Genomic DNA, 15,447 nt, shown 5'->3' with positions numbered 1-15,447 from the left:
GATAAATGAGCCTCAAGGTCGTTGTTCTGCTTTTCTTAATCTTAGAATTAATTGTTCACTTTGACAACTGAATATTCTGATTATGTTGAAGCTTCTTTGAACGAATACATCTAGAATTCTAGATAAAACATTGGTACAGCAACGACATAAAGACGTCCATGTTGCGGCGTTGATCGTAATAGCAAGAAAAGAATGATCAACTCAAAATGCACACACAATAAGCAGGAAGCAATCGTTACGTCACGTAGTGTTATGCTTCGCTGATTCGATAGACGAGAATTCTATGTCTTACACAATCTTATATTACATTAATTCATAATATTATCACAAAGTCAACCCCAGAGTTATGCAGTAACTAAAATACTAAATATCTGCTTGCCACAGCAAGATAACACTGCAAAAGTTCAATGCACTTGTATTATTTCTACTTCGAGGCTCAGAGCTAAGTAGACAAAAACACCAAAAAACAGCTTATTTGAGATCAAAATTTGTTCGTGAGCTATATACAAAACTTATAATATGAATGAGTTTACTTTTTAGTTTATATGATACGTACAACTATAAATCAAATACAGTTAATGCGGCACAAGTATAACAAGGCCATCTCGACAATAAATAATAATTTAATTACAGTTGCAGAGCTTAACTTACCTTAACTTAAGTTATGTTATGTTAACTTAATTTACCTGTTGAATTATCTGACTCTATTGTTGCGTGCGGTTAGAATACTCTAACCTCTTGTCAGCCGAAAGGTTTTAATATTACAACAGGAATAGACAAGAAAAGGTTTTTATTGTAGGTGCTGTACACTTTCTCAATATTACGCATAACCAAGAACATAATAATAACACTGCATATAAGATGTCTATTGAGTTGCAATCACCATGACTAGCTAGACACATAGATATCTTATATATAATAACTAGATATCCAACTACCTTGCGCTTGCGCTTTAAGAAGTGAAGCCAGTATGGGTCCGCCATTTTGTCAACATATGCGACCAGAAATGCTCTGGCGCATATGTGTTGAATGCAACATATGAAAAGATTATGTGACATTGGAAAATAGTTATGAAATGGAAAGACGTTTTTTGATGCAGACGATGCTAAGCAATATTGCTAAAGCTCAATTGCATAGTTAAAGGGTGTTTGGCGTTTAAATATGGGCCCAGATACTGGAACGGCCCGTACCGTACCGGTATCATTAGCGAGCAGTTTGTGCGAATGGTAGGATGTTTCTGGCAATAAATTGTTGAAAGAAATTATTTATGTATCAATTATTTGCTTTGGATCATGCAACTCTTACTCAAATGAAGGGCAACCACATTGCCTTATGCTAGGCCTATACGGTACCGGTAGGCAATTAGCCTAGGCAAGCTTACTCATTGATACAGCTAAAATACAAATATTTACAAAAACAATCGGTGATAGCGCAGTGCAAACAGCTCGGCTTTTCGAAAAACTTCAATAGAATTAGGCCTATACAGAACGAATTTACAATCGGCTTTTAGCCTTTCTCTCACTCTCTCCCAACGCTTTTGGGCGCATGAGTCATCGCAGGCTTGCTTCACTTTTCAGCGAGAGTTGGATATCTAGTTATTATATATAAGATATCTATGGCTAGACAGCTCATCTGTTCGTTTCGGTGATTTTCTCTATCTGTCTCTCTATGTGCTCGCTGGTAAAAGTGCGAGCTTATAAAACGTGAAGCGATGGGAGTGAAAATGTTCGACAAGAAAAACGCAGCATTTCAGAACATGTGCAGCGAGGAAAACAATGTGTTAGCAATGGGAGTTACATGTAGTTGAAGTTGACACGTAGATAAATTATTATCAGTATAAACTTAAGAAGCGGGCAATTCCAACAAAGATTTCTTATCAGCACAGGTGCTGGAAACAACCTTGGAACATACTAAAGGGAGTGTTCACACAAAGGTATTCAGAGCAAGTTACCAAATATCAAACGACAGTTGAAGTGTTATCAAAAAAAAAGTCCTCAAACTTCAATCAATAACTGGAAAAGACTTTTTCAAGAAATGATGTAATGGTAAAATGCCACCCAGGCCGCTACACAGTTACAGTATACTGTAATTGTGTTCAACATGAGGAGAAGTCCCAATTTGGCAACGGTACAATATTGTTTGAGCGTTACGACTACCTTATAAGAAGAATACGATATATTCTAATATAAGACTCACCTATTATATTGATTGCTGCACAACCATCCGTGTATAAGAATTTCCCTCGTAGCTAGTAACACATCACAACAATAATCTCTGAGTAACATAATATATTTGTAATGAAATGGTTGTATATTGTACCTTAACCTGTAAGGTTTAACCATTTCAATACAATGTTTGTCGGTTGAATTGTTTATTGTGCTCGATGATATATGAGTCTCATAAGGTCGTTGTATGTTTTTCTCAATCTTGGACTTAATTGTTCACCTTAACGAATTATTGTCTTATGAAGGTGACAACAAATTTGTCTAACTTGACACTGAACTTCTTCAAATTGAATTCAATAGTAGCTTTCACAAGAATGACAAATATATAAACTGATTATATTGAAGCTTCTTTAAACGATTACATATGAACAGAACATTGGTACAGCAACAGCATGAAGACGTACATGTTGCGGCGTTGATCGTAATAGCAAGAAAAAATAATAACTCATAATGCACGCACAATAAGCAGGAAGTAATCGATTACGTCATGCAGTGTTATGCTTCGCTGATTCGACACTTAAAGACTAAATTTCCAAATGTTATTTAACCCCGTATGTTACATTAGTTATAATATTATCACATATTCAATATAATAAACCTTATTTTACATACACATACTTGACTTGAACTTGAATGATTGAGGATTAATTGAATGATTGACACACTGAATTATAACACCAGCACAGAGATTGAACACGATCTGATGAGCGATCCAAGAGAGCGAATAACACCAAAACTTACTAACTTATACTCAATAAGATATTACGTAATTATATTAGCTTTTTTCTCCAAATTCGTTCCGTTATGATGAATGGCTTATAATCATAATCACACTATAACGCTAATAACACAATAGATAACGCTAATAACACAACACAGTTGTCCACATTGTGTTTTCATTGAAATAGCATTCTATGCTTAATGAATCAGCGATCGTCACAGAGACTACAACTAGGCTAATCCAGTACAATACACATGTAATACAATACAGTATACAATAAGACAAATCCAGTGTACATTACAGTGGGCTACAGTATACTTTACGTAGTACGTACTACAGTATTCAATACAGGCCATACAATAGAGGCAAATCCCGTACGAATAAGCAGGCAGGTTGCCTATATGAATATTCTTGAATTCGCTTGGGTATATGAACTTGATTTTAACTACACAGGTTCGCCACACTATCACGAGGTAGTAGTCAATGTTTTTGCCTACTTCCATACGTATTAAACTTTTAAAATGATGTCTATATGATACACTTTCGTGCTGGACTGCTGGTGATAACTGCGAATCGTGTTGCAAATTACATTGATGATGAAACACAAAGCTGAACAAAATCTTAAAATCGTAGAAACTGCATAACTGATGTGATGATGTTACAATAAAAACATTATAAAATTCAGCATTAATATTTGAAAGGCGACTTTCGCATTATAACTTGCATTTAGATTAGCTCGGCCAAATGTAACGCGTTCGAAGGATAACACTGATTTTGGAAAATAGGAAAATAGGAAAATAGGAAACTAAGAACAAGCGTTTTATAAAGGCATTGGTTTAAAGTAGGAAATCAGGAAACCTAGGAAGTATCTCCAACTCTAATTTCACGAAATATAAAAAATCAAGGAAACCCAGTAATGGTGGGCACAAGACGAAAGAAATCAAAGAAATATGTCAGTTAGGACCTTAAATCGTATGAAGTCGTTTTGAACTTGCAAGGAAACGTAGGAAATCTGATAGCTGACACGTTTCCTCGATTTGCTATGTTTCCTTGCAAGTTCCATAACATTTTCCTACGTTTTAAGACCCTAGCTGACATATTTTCTTAATTTCCTACGTTTCAAGATCCTAGGTGACATGTTTCCTCGATTTCCTACATCTTGTAGAGTTGGAGATATTTCGTAGGTTTTCACCGTTTCATGATTTCCTAAAATTACGTAATGTTACCCCCAGCAGCGTGACTTTCGCCTAGTTATCCTGTAGGTAGGCTAGTATAGCCCGCATGGGAAGAAAGCGATGTGCACTGGACATGTTTGGCGCACAAAATGGGTCAAAAAGTAACTGTAAGCTAAGTAATGCTCAAACAGTGATATTTGGTACACACTCACACATACCGTTGCACACTTTTCGTTGCGTACTGGTGCACATCAGTTTTTAAAAATTACGCTGTCCGGTGCACAAAAAATAAACATTCCATACTGGCGTAGTAGGTGGTGTGTTTATACCACATATACCATACCATTGCACTGTTGTAACCAAAAAGGAAGAACCATCCACGTATGTATAGTAACAGAGCCGGGCGCACTTGGCTCTAGTTAGTTATCCTAAGACTCAGTACTTCACACTCAATGTGCGTTAATCTGTATCAATGTGTGTTAATTTGTAATATTAATGCGCACAGCCTAAAAGTTACGGATCAGTGCAATAACAAAATTTAAGTCAATTTTAATCAATTTAATACAATGTGAATACAGTTTATGTGCATTTTTACATGATGTATTGCAAGTTTTAGCCTATACATTGGCGCCAGCTTAGCAAAATAACCAGGCATGCAGCATGACATCATCAGGTTCCATAAATAACTTACCCCTTGAGCAAACCAAAGCACGTCAAGTTTAAGTAATTGCCTAAGTTACTCTTAATATTACGTTCAAACTAGGCATAAAAACACATTCATCAGAGTGTTAAACTTTACTTATAGATTTGATATACGAAAAGTGTCAACATTTCTTCAGACAAAACTTTTATGATTTTATTGAGTAAAAAATACTAATATGTTAATGCTTAAACAGGTCTTTATACCGTTAATAAGTTAGACTTTAGGCCACAAAGCGATATCTAGAAAAAAATCTTAGTGCTTACATTGACTCGTAAAGAAACCAGTCAAAGATTGTTAAAAATTTAATTTGGATAAATTTTGTTCGTTTTACAGAATATTAGGATTTCAAAAAACGCAACACCTTGCCAAAGGCCGAACGTGCCGCGCACTCCCCAAGTTGGTGCCCGTGGTTGTATCACATGCAGGCTGTACAATGGCAGAGTTACAGCAGCTTTTCTAAGCAATTTGAAACGCAAACTATCTTCGAAAGCATAATTCTTTGGTTTACTGGATTTGTATTTACTTAAACTTCTCCAACTTGTGTTTGTTATGTTGGTATTTTAACTTCTCATTCGTTTTTTTTTCTTGGCCATGAACTGTACGAAAGAGAATTTGTGCTGGCGTAGAGGACCAGATAGACCCTTAGACTTGGCTGTAATAGTAAAGATAACCAGATCACAACCAAGGCCAGAAAACATCTGAAATGTGCATTGTGGCGATACAGATGACAACAAAGATAAAAAGTGTCGCGTCAACAGTAGCAGTCCCACATTGTGTAAACTGGATTATGATGTTGACAATATGGTGTATGGTAATTGCCTTTGCTGTGTTTTCTAAAAATAACTCTTAGTTGGCAGTCATTTACCGTTTCATTCCTATATTTTTCCAATAATTTCTGCAAATGATGCAGTCTCTTATTACATAACTATTATTACACCACCACATCATCTTTATAATTACTATGTTTCAAGCTATAATAATAAATTGCTTGACAAAATTCTAACATATAAAACAGCCTCATGGCAATCCAGCCAAATCATTTTGCCAGCGAATGGTTGCGAAGCACTGCTCTACTAGGCTCAAGTATTATTGCGGAATCATTAGACATACTAACTTCAAACCATTCAGACTTTCATGTCTGCATATTTACAATGCAAAAGTAAAAGAAATCCACTTGTTGTTTTTTCTCTCATTTTTGTTTCTTTCTACTCACGCACTGGGCATTTCTTTGTTTTTACTGAAGGCAGACGTTTTGTTCTAATGCCATGTGGTATCTTTGGACATAAATTCTGTAAAATGTAAAATAATGGACATACAACAAAGTTATTTTATCTCGATAAGACGAAAATTTACAACATGCTATGGTTAAAAAACTAACCATTGAAAGAAACAATGATACGATATCTTTGGTTTTTTTACAATTTATTCTTATGTCTAGTTGGTAAGGTACCAGACGTCTCGTCTGAATAACATAGGCTATTCTTGGTGTAAACCAATTGTTTTACAGTATTTATGACCAAAGGCACCGTATGGCATAGAACGAAACGTCTGCCGTCAGTGAAAATAAATATATACACGGCAGGTGAGGAGAAAGAAGGAAAAAATGAAGGAGGGAGGGGAATAAAAGTCAAAAAATCTTGTACCGAAACCGCTATTTAAAAAGCATACCACCGATTTCATTTTGTGTCGATATCACTGGTAACCGGTAAAAGGTAGCCTTGTCTCAGTAGGCTAGTTATTACCGCAAAGTTGGGCAAGGGCAGTAGGGCACACAACGGCACATTCAAGTTCAGTTTTTAAGAGATTCAGTAATCAGAATTGCACTTCAGGTGCAATTATCAGAATATGCGCTTTAATGATTATATAAATATGGACTCAACCACTTACTGACTTACATGAATTTTGTGTTAACTTAGTCAACATGAAAACAGTTTTAATGCATTCTACATGTTTTATTGCAGGTTTTGTAACAGACAGGCTGTATAGGAGAATGTTAAAGCACCAAAACTATATATACTTGACACTGACAGCCTGTGAGATGTGAGTGCACTTGAAATTCTTTTGCACAAACAAGATCTTATTGAACAAAGCTAAATTAATGCAGAATGATAGTGTGGCCAATTGATATATAGTGCACATCATAATTTTAACATTATTGAATGCACTGCTAGTTTTGTCAGTGGCCATTGTACTTGCAGACAGCAAGGTAACCCTTATGCCTTGTATGCAGGATCCATCTTTAATTCATGTTTAATTATGTGCTGATTTGCCATGTATTCATATCACTCTGTTATGCTTACGACTTATGTCTTAGTTTTGCAGTAGTTTTGGCTATCTTATGAATGCATATAAAGTTAACATTATGAGATAAGGCTGTGCACTGTAGAGTGCCTAACTAATCCATGAAGCTCATTTACAAGGATATTTCCAAAGATTCCTCTGGTCAGGTGACATTAATTCCTGAAGATGGGGAAGATTTGTGGCATACATTTAACTTGCTCCAACCAGGTGACAGTCTTCGTTGCACCACCCTCCGCAAAGTTCAAGTTGAATCTGCAACTGGAAGTGTCGGTAGCAATCGTGTACGAACAACACTCACCATCGGGGTAGAGACCATTGATTTTGACTCGCAAGCCTGTGCTTTGCATGTTAAAGGTCGTAATATACAGGAAAATCAGTACGTGAAGATGGGAGCTTATCATACTTTAGATCTGGAACCAAATCGAAAGTTTATTCTGGGTAAGCGATGCTGGGACACTGTGCATTTAGATCGCATTAACATTGCCTGTGATCCTTCGCAAAATGCGGATGTTGCTGCAGTGGTTATGCAGGAAGGTCTTGCTCATGTCTGTCTTGTGCTAGCTAGCATGACTCTTATTCGTGCTAAAATTGAGGTCCAAATTCCACGAAAACGTAAAGGACACACTCAGCAACATGATAAGGGTGTGGAGAAGTTTTTTGATTCTGTCATGCAAGCCATTATGAGACATATAAACTTTGAAGTCGTGAAATGTGTTCTACTAGCTAGTCCTGGTTTTGTAAAAGATCAATTCTATGATTATCTTTTTTCTCAAGCTGTAAAAACTGATAATAAGGTTATAGTGGAAAACAAATCAAAATTTCTCTGTGTACATTCTTCAACTGGATTTAAGCATTCTCTCAAAGAAGTTCTTATGGACCCAGCTGTGTCAGCACGCTTGGCAGATACAAAGGCAACTGCGGAAATAAAAGCTTTACAAGATTTCTACCGAGTTTTACAGCATGAACCTGACAAGGCATGCTATGGAATTAAGCACGTCGAACTTGCTAATGAATCAGATGCCATAGACACTCTTCTTATAAGTGATGCTCTGTTACGTTCCCAGGATGTAGCGTTACGTCGTAAGTTGGTAAATTTTGTCGATAGTGTCAAAGATAGCGGCGGAACTGTTCGTGTCTTTTCCTCTATGCATGTCAGTGGTGAACAACTGGGTCAACTGACTGGTATTGCTGCAATCCTGAGATTTCCTGTGCCTGGTATGAGTGATTGTGAAGACTCATCAGACGAAGATTAACGATCTTTTTTTTTGACAATATTAATGTATTAGAGATATGGTGTGGTGTACTTATGTAGGAAATTCAGTGTGATTCATGGTACAATACACAATGTATATTATATACGTTTTAATACTGACGAATTTATTCAAGTTCCACCACGTCATATATGTTACTGTCACATATTGATTTTTTTTCTTGAACATTTTTCGAATTGAAGACTTTAATCTTTTGTTTCTTAATATATATGTTCTTTTATAGTTTTAACATGTTTCTTACGAAGTATGTAAAAAGCTGATACTTGATTGAAGTTGGTCATGAAATGTGTGTCTGTTGGCTGTGTCCACTTGATATTAATAAAGTTAACAGTATATTTACAGGGCATCCAAGGGCAGTCGATACCATGTGCATATACAAACAATGGTTCCGGGTTGATTCAACCCAAAGACGATTCAACCCAGGACGACACAACCAATGTCTGTGAATAGCCCTGGGTTTAATTGTCCATTGTTTACATTGTCCTGAATTTGTTAGTTCTAGGTTGAATCATCTGTTGGTTGATTTGACCTGCCACCATGAACAAGACTCACTGCATCTTGTAAACATTAGCGGATGTGCCATTATTTGAAATGTTCTTTTTAAATGCTTGAGGATAGAAGTTTTTCGTGCTTGTGTTGTATAATGCGCATTACTTGACAATGATGGTTACATGCCATTATTGGTATTATACCAATAATACCATCATCAATTGATCCTTGCTTGCTATGAAAAGTTTTTCATGTGTCTGTCCAGTAATCTTTGTTGTCATAGACACAATGAGCAAAAATATCTGATAGTCGTATACTGCACGCGGTATTACATTGCAATACTACGCTCTACATGTCAATTGTTCCTAAAAAATTGCTTTCAGACAGAAAGTACATTTGCTTAAAAGATAATATATGCTAAGAAGTGCCTGTATATAATATGTTTGTATTTTGCAGTCATTTTCTGATTGTGTAATTACTGGGTTAGTTGGTATTTCTATTAATGGTGTTTATTTTGAACCCTCAAAGCAATTAATCTATCTATTTTAATATAATAATTGTAGGTTGTTTATTTATTTATTTTGCAGATTGTAGATATTTTCTTGATTGTATATATCAGTACAAATTTATCTATAACCATGAGCAGTTGGCTAGATTTTGTTTCTTCCATCCTTTGCCACTGCTTTTTGATAGCTATTTTTCTATATACAATTCTTCCTGTCATTGTGAAATTTATGCCAGCAGCAGTGGCACAGGGAGCATTTTTAAATCTTCTTTGCATTCCAAAGCGCTTCTGTAAGCTTCACTTGCCTCAGGAACGTTTTAAAATAAAGAGAGTGAAAAATCATTACGTTTTTAGTGGTGAAAGTAACATTGGAGTTTGGCATGTTGCTCCTCATAAGGAAGATGATGAATCAGATGATGATCATGGATCTCTTGCTTCTGCAGAGAAGGTGATCTTGTATTGTCATGGCAATGCTGGACACAGAGGTTTCGGTCATAGAAAGTTTATTTACGAAGTCTTTACCAAGCTAGGATACCATGTGGTTGCGTTTGATTATAGGGGTTTTGGTGATTCACATGGCTGGCCTTCGGAAGAAGGTGTTGTAGAAGACACTGTTGTAGTGTACAACTGGATAGCACAGCAGTTGCTTAATAAGGATTGTCAGATTTTTGTCTGGGGGCATTCATTAGGAAGTGCAATTGCTACCCAAGCAGTTTTGAGGCTACAAGCCACTGAAGATGATTTCATTAGACCTGCCGCTTTAATCCTAGAATCTGCTTTTACATCTGCGGCAGAATGCATTACAGAGTATCCTTTAGCAAAGTATGTAGCTAAACTTTACCCAGGAGAATGGATGACCAAAGCTATAGAAAATGCTCTTTCCAGAAAACAAATCCATTTTATGACTGAGCATGCTTTGCCGAAGCTTAGTTGTCATGTACTCATTTTGCATGCCGAAGATGATCCTAAGGTGCCGTTCAAGTTTGGAAGAAAATTATTTGAAACACTTTCTGAGGAAGGTGTCAGTTTCCCTGGTTGTGTTACATTTGTTGCATTTAAGGCAAGTCATGCTTTCGGTCACTGTGGTATTTATAAACACCCAAATTTACCAACTGTGATTACAGAGTTTGAAGATAAAATAGGCGAGTTTTCTCATGATATGAAAATTCACCGCATGGAACTCTGATCTGTATCATTTTTGTCCTCTTTTTTGGTAATTTTTAGAAATGTTCATTATATACTTGATATAACACTAATTAGTGAAACGTTTTTTTTCTTGTGTTTGTTTGTAATTTATACCTTCTAGGTTGTCAGCATTATTTTTATAAAGAAATATAAGCTTTCATCTCAGTACTATTGCTTCCTGTCTCTCTGTCATGTCTTGCAGACATGTACTGTTCCTAATTCTGTTTGAAGGTTTTTTAAAATTTCCAGTGTTACTTGTGTTATAGAATTTTAAGTGTAATTTTTCATTGCTAAGATAATAGATAATACTTTCAACAACGTGGTTCTGTTGTGCCTTTTCTTAGTATATGTGATACCATTTCTTATGACACTCTGTGCTTGGTTGCAGGCATGCAATTTAGATTAAAAATTAACACTAAACATGCATTCTGTACACTGTCACATCAAGGTATTCCTTACAATAGAAATACTATAGGTAACTTGATGTAATTTATGTTCTCTGCATTTAAAACTACTTTACATTTTTACATAGTATTGTGTCTTGTAGTGTTGTTATGTGCTACAGCATCATTGTGATAGATACGTTATGCATAAATTACTTCATAAATGTGCTTGTCAGTTGTTTGTGAAATACAATAGTATGCTTTATTTTTTCCACGCAATGCAATCATGTGCAACCGTACAGCAATGTTTTTCAAATACTTTGCATAATAAACTACCGTAATATTGTGGTTTAATGCAGCATATTTTTTTCCATTGAAAATTTTAATAGATTCAGCTTAGTGAATTTATTGCATTAGCTTTGAATTGCATTGCAACCTACTCTTCTATGCTGTTTACTTTGTTCTAAACAGATATTTGCTTTGCGTAAAGTGTTTTATCTCATTTCTTCAAACCTTTTGTGTTTTATGTTTGGTACTATGCAGACAACAATACACAAAATCTGTTATTCTGATGATCTCGCTAGTATTATAAATAAACAGATTTTCCTTATGTGTGCGTAGGTTCTTTGACAACAATATTTTACAATGGCTCACAGCAATGGTGTAGATGAAGAATTTTTCGATGCTGAGGACCTGAGTCCTGTTGACCCTACAGTTGAGAACGTGGTTAATCAGAATTCTCTCAAATGGATCTTTGTTGGGGGAAAAGGAGGAGTTGGCAAAACTACATGCAGGTATAAATTAGTATTGAATAAACTTGCTTTAAATCACAATTAACACTTGCGTTTGGGATAAATGTAGATTTTATATTTGTTTCTTTCAGTTTGTAAATTCGCACACATATGTATAGTATTCACACATGTATTTTAATGACGTATGAACAGGTATTTTAATATGTTTCCGAAACATGTTTATTGTTGCAGCTGCAGCTTAGCAGTTCAATTGGCAAAAAATCGAGAAAATGTTTTGATTATTTCCACTGATCCTGCGCATAATGTGTCTGATGCATTTAGCCAAAAGTTTTCCAAAGTTCCTACCAAAGTCAATGGTTTTAATAATCTTTTTGCTATGGAAATTGATCCCAACCTTGGAGTAGCTGATATCCCAGACGAGCTATTAGATGATGACTCAAGTAAGAAATTTTATTCTACATTTTAATTGTGCAATTATTATTGTTATATGGATATTTGTAGTTGTCTATATAAATATTAATATTAAATTTTACATGTAGTATTTTTGTTTTGCTTGCTATCAATGATTCTTCAAATCTATTTGTTTAAAGCCTTTTAATTTTTGCCAAGTGTCATAAAAATGTATATTTAAGTAGTTTGGAATTTAGATGTCATAAAAACGTGTTGTGCTAACTTGCTAGTAATTCTGTTCTCATTACATGAACTTAGGCATGCTTGGAGTCGGAAGAAAGCTAATTCAGGAGTTTGTATCTGCCTTTCCTGGCATTGACGAGGCGATGAGCTATGCGGAAGTTATGCGGTTTGTTTTTGTCAACTCACCTTTGTGTAAATCTGCAAATTCCTTCACCTGTCTGCTATTTTTCTTTTCATTTTTAAGAACAAAAACTATTTTATACTCTATTGTAGTTACAGCTTTTAACGTATTATCAGTCATTTGCATTTCATATTTTTGTACAGGTTGGTCAAAGGCATGAACTTTGATGTTGTGGTTTTTGATACGGCGCCAACTGGACACACATTAAGACTTCTGAAATTTCCTGATGTTGTCGAAACTGCTCTTGGAAAACTGCTTAAAGTTAAAAATACACTTTCACCGCTTATTGGTCAGGTTAGTTTGGCAGTTAAACATTGAAAATTCAGTCAGAATGCACATAAAAGGATTCTTTGAATATACTTAAATCAAGATGCCATGCCGTGAGGCAATTTATATGTAATGCTCATATTTCTAGATTGGAAACTTAATGGGTTTAGGAGATGTAAATACCGATTCAATGGCTTCAAAAATGATGGAAATATTACCGACAATACGTTCCATAAATCAACAATTTAAGGATCCTGTGAGTACAATATGCACTTCTTATTTCTGTAAACAATCATTGTATGTTATGCAATATCTTGCATATTGTACAAAAGAGTTTCATTGCTGTATGTAGAGATAGAACCAATTAGGGACGGTACAAAACCGAAGTTACTCGATCGAGTCCAAGTACTCGATGATGACGTCGTTCACACCCGTTAACTTTATATTTTTCGACACGAGCTTTCGCAAGCATAAGCTTGCTTTTTCAGGTGTACTGTGAAATGGCAAAAAATATTTATGCTAATATTTAAGCTTAAGCTTGTGAAAGCTCGTGTCGAAAAATATAAAGTTAACCTTAAGAGTGCCAAACTGTATCCTGTTTATTATTTTACAGTAATATCCATGTCTGTTTTCCAGAATCAAACCACTTTCGTTTGCGTGTGCATTGCCGAATTTCTATCACTGTACGAAACTGAAAGGCTAGTGCAAGAGCTTGCTAAGATCGGAATAGACACTCATAACATTATTGTCAACCAGATCTTATTTCCAAAACGGAGCGATGGAAAACCTTGCGTACTTTGTCAGTCACGTTGTAAGCTGCAGAAAAAGTATCTAGAACAGGTAGGTAACTTGCATTAGAAGTGCTTGAAATAGATTGTGGATGGGTGCTGCAATTCAACATCTTTTGTTTAGATCGAGGATTTATACGAAGATTTCCACATTACTAAAACTCCGTTGCTTGAAAGCGAAGTACGAGGCGTGGACAAAGTAAAAGAGTTTTCCGAACATCTAATAACACCCTACCAGTCAAGTTGACGCTAAAGTATTCTGGTAGACGAATCTTAAAATGCAGTGTGGAGAGTTATTGGAACTTGCCCTGGCAATCGGAGTCGTCCTGTTCCATGTGTTGTTTTCTTGTTTAAAAAAATTAATATATTGTGAATCCTTGAAGATGATGTATAATCATTTGCTGCATCATTCAAATATATCTAAAAAGGGTAAAAAATTCTGTTAAAAGGTACTTCGATTTCTTGTACTGCCGTTGTTTGTTATGTTCAGTATATATCAAAGTAGACTGCAAAACGTGCTTGCATGTCATTTAATCTGCAATTTCCGAAATGAATGTATAGTACAGATAAATACAGTAGTAGTTTATTTGCCTCAAATGTTTTGTGTCGAATATCTCGAAACAACGATTGAATGCCATACTGGTTCGCACAGGGTTTGAAGATTAGACGCGAAAATGCATTCAAAATTGACGATTTAAAATGTTAGACAGTAGCCTACGGTCTGTGATCAACGTAAAATAAAAAGAATCATTTAGAAAATGGCCATCTACAGTCTTGGTCTTCCAGAGGGTTGAAAGTAAAATCGAAAGAGAAAAAATACTACTTTTGTGATGTGGCGTAGCTTTGACACAAGGATTGAATAAAGTATTGCGTCTATGAGTATGATGGTAATGCGGCAATGCTAACTCTCTCCCTTTTAGCAATTTTAACCCTCGAATTGTCGGGATACCGAGCATAATTTATTTTTGGAACTCTTGTTAACGGCTTAGCTTGTAATTATTATCTTCTAATGCTTACATATTTGTGATCAAAATAGTTTGTTTTCTTCAGTTAGGATGGTAAGGTTAACTTAGGAAAAACTTAAGTTCAACGAACAATTTGCCCAAATCGGTACTGGTATTCAAAATCTTGCAACATGGTTATTTTTACCTAAACCTGATGAGTAAAAAAAAAATTAAGATCAATGTTTTTAAAAATATTTAATTTGTTTACTAAAAGGTAGTAGGCAAAATTTGACTTAAAAGAAACTTTAACACGCTTGTGTTAAAGCAACTTATCGGTTGTTTTGCCACAAAGCACCCAAAAAAAGTTGAACAAAAAATCTAAACCAAATGCAACCTGTTAATAACTGGCTAATTGGGTTGACCAATTGCGTAGGCTACTAAAATTTACTTGAAACACTGAATAAAAATTTGTCCAAAACCACGTTTGAATTTATTAGGCAAGTGGTGGAAATAAAAAAAAATGTTCCAATTGGACTACCGGTACTTATAGCCTTATAGCGGTCTTCGCTTCATGACAACCAGACGTCGATGCTCACGTGTGGATGCCGGGTGGACTTGCTTTTCCAGCTCGCATCTCCAGTTCTACGTTTCAGCTCTCACCACTCGTGAATTTCATTTCCAGGCCGTGTAGAGCGCATTGTGGGCCAGAAAGTAATTTTGAGACCCTGCAAAAATTAGGTTAGGTCGTAAATGCTAAATACATGATTCATAAACGGCCGGTTGCCACCACTGTAGACTTACTCACTATAGGCTGCAGATTTTAATCACAACGCATTTATCTCGCTCTAAGTTAAATCCAGAAAAAAAGTCGAAAGGTCATTTTCATTGAAGACTGAACTTTTTTAGCTTTATGTTTCATAAATT

General features: G+C 35.5%; 3 protein-coding genes across 3 annotated transcripts; all 3 read left to right on the top strand.

Annotated features, from left to right (window-relative positions):
* Positions 1-6,745: 6,745 nt before the first annotated feature.
* Positions 6,746-9,473, top strand: LOC143459375 (protein pelota homolog). Its single transcript, XM_076956505.1, has one exon. The coding sequence runs from the start codon at positions 7,227-7,229 to the stop codon at positions 8,376-8,378; it is 1,152 nt and encodes a 383-aa protein (XP_076812620.1). The 5' UTR covers positions 6,746-7,226; the 3' UTR covers positions 8,379-9,473.
* Positions 9,474-9,522: 49 nt separating this feature from the next.
* Positions 9,523-11,579, top strand: LOC143459376 (lysophosphatidylserine lipase ABHD12-like). The gene has a single exon (XM_076956506.1). The coding sequence runs from the start codon at positions 9,524-9,526 to the stop codon at positions 10,574-10,576; it is 1,053 nt and encodes a 350-aa protein (XP_076812621.1). The 5' UTR covers position 9,523; the 3' UTR covers positions 10,577-11,579.
* On the top strand, positions 10,962-14,176 carry LOC143459377 (ATPase GET3-like). The gene is made up of 8 exons (XM_076956507.1): positions 10,962-11,050; positions 11,580-11,752; positions 11,942-12,150; positions 12,419-12,509; positions 12,668-12,818; positions 12,940-13,047; positions 13,428-13,631; positions 13,704-14,176. The coding sequence occupies exons 2-8, from the start codon at positions 11,604-11,606 to the stop codon at positions 13,824-13,826; spliced, it is 1,035 nt and encodes a 344-aa protein (XP_076812622.1). The 5' UTR covers positions 10,962-11,050; positions 11,580-11,603; the 3' UTR covers positions 13,827-14,176.
* The last annotated feature ends 1,271 nt before the right edge of the window (positions 14,177-15,447 follow it).

Source organism: Clavelina lepadiformis, chromosome 5 (genome assembly GCF_947623445.1).
Source record: "Clavelina lepadiformis chromosome 5, kaClaLepa1.1, whole genome shotgun sequence".
In the NCBI taxonomy this organism is placed as follows: domain Eukaryota; kingdom Metazoa; phylum Chordata; class Ascidiacea; order Aplousobranchia; family Clavelinidae; genus Clavelina; species Clavelina lepadiformis.
The sequence above is the reverse complement of the archived record's forward strand: the minus strand, read 5'-3'. Positions and strand labels throughout refer to the sequence as shown.

Excerpts from the sequence above, each read along its gene's own strand:
- LOC143459375 (XM_076956505.1), top strand. The coding sequence starts at position 7,227 with ATGAAGCTCATTTACAAGGATATTTCCAAAGATTCCTCTGGTCAGGTG.
- LOC143459376 (XM_076956506.1), top strand. The coding sequence starts at position 9,524 with ATGAGCAGTTGGCTAGATTTTGTTTCTTCCATCCTTTGCCACTGCTTT.
- LOC143459377 (XM_076956507.1), top strand. The coding sequence starts at position 11,604 with ATGGCTCACAGCAATGGTGTAGATGAAGAATTTTTCGATGCTGAGGAC. Across the intron at positions 11,753-11,941 it reads GTTGGCAAAACTACATGCAG|CTGCAGCTTAGCAGTTCAAT; the intron begins GTATAAATTAGT and ends TTATTGTTGCAG. Across the intron at positions 12,819-12,939 it reads TTTCACCGCTTATTGGTCAG|ATTGGAAACTTAATGGGTTT; the intron begins GTTAGTTTGGCA and ends TCATATTTCTAG.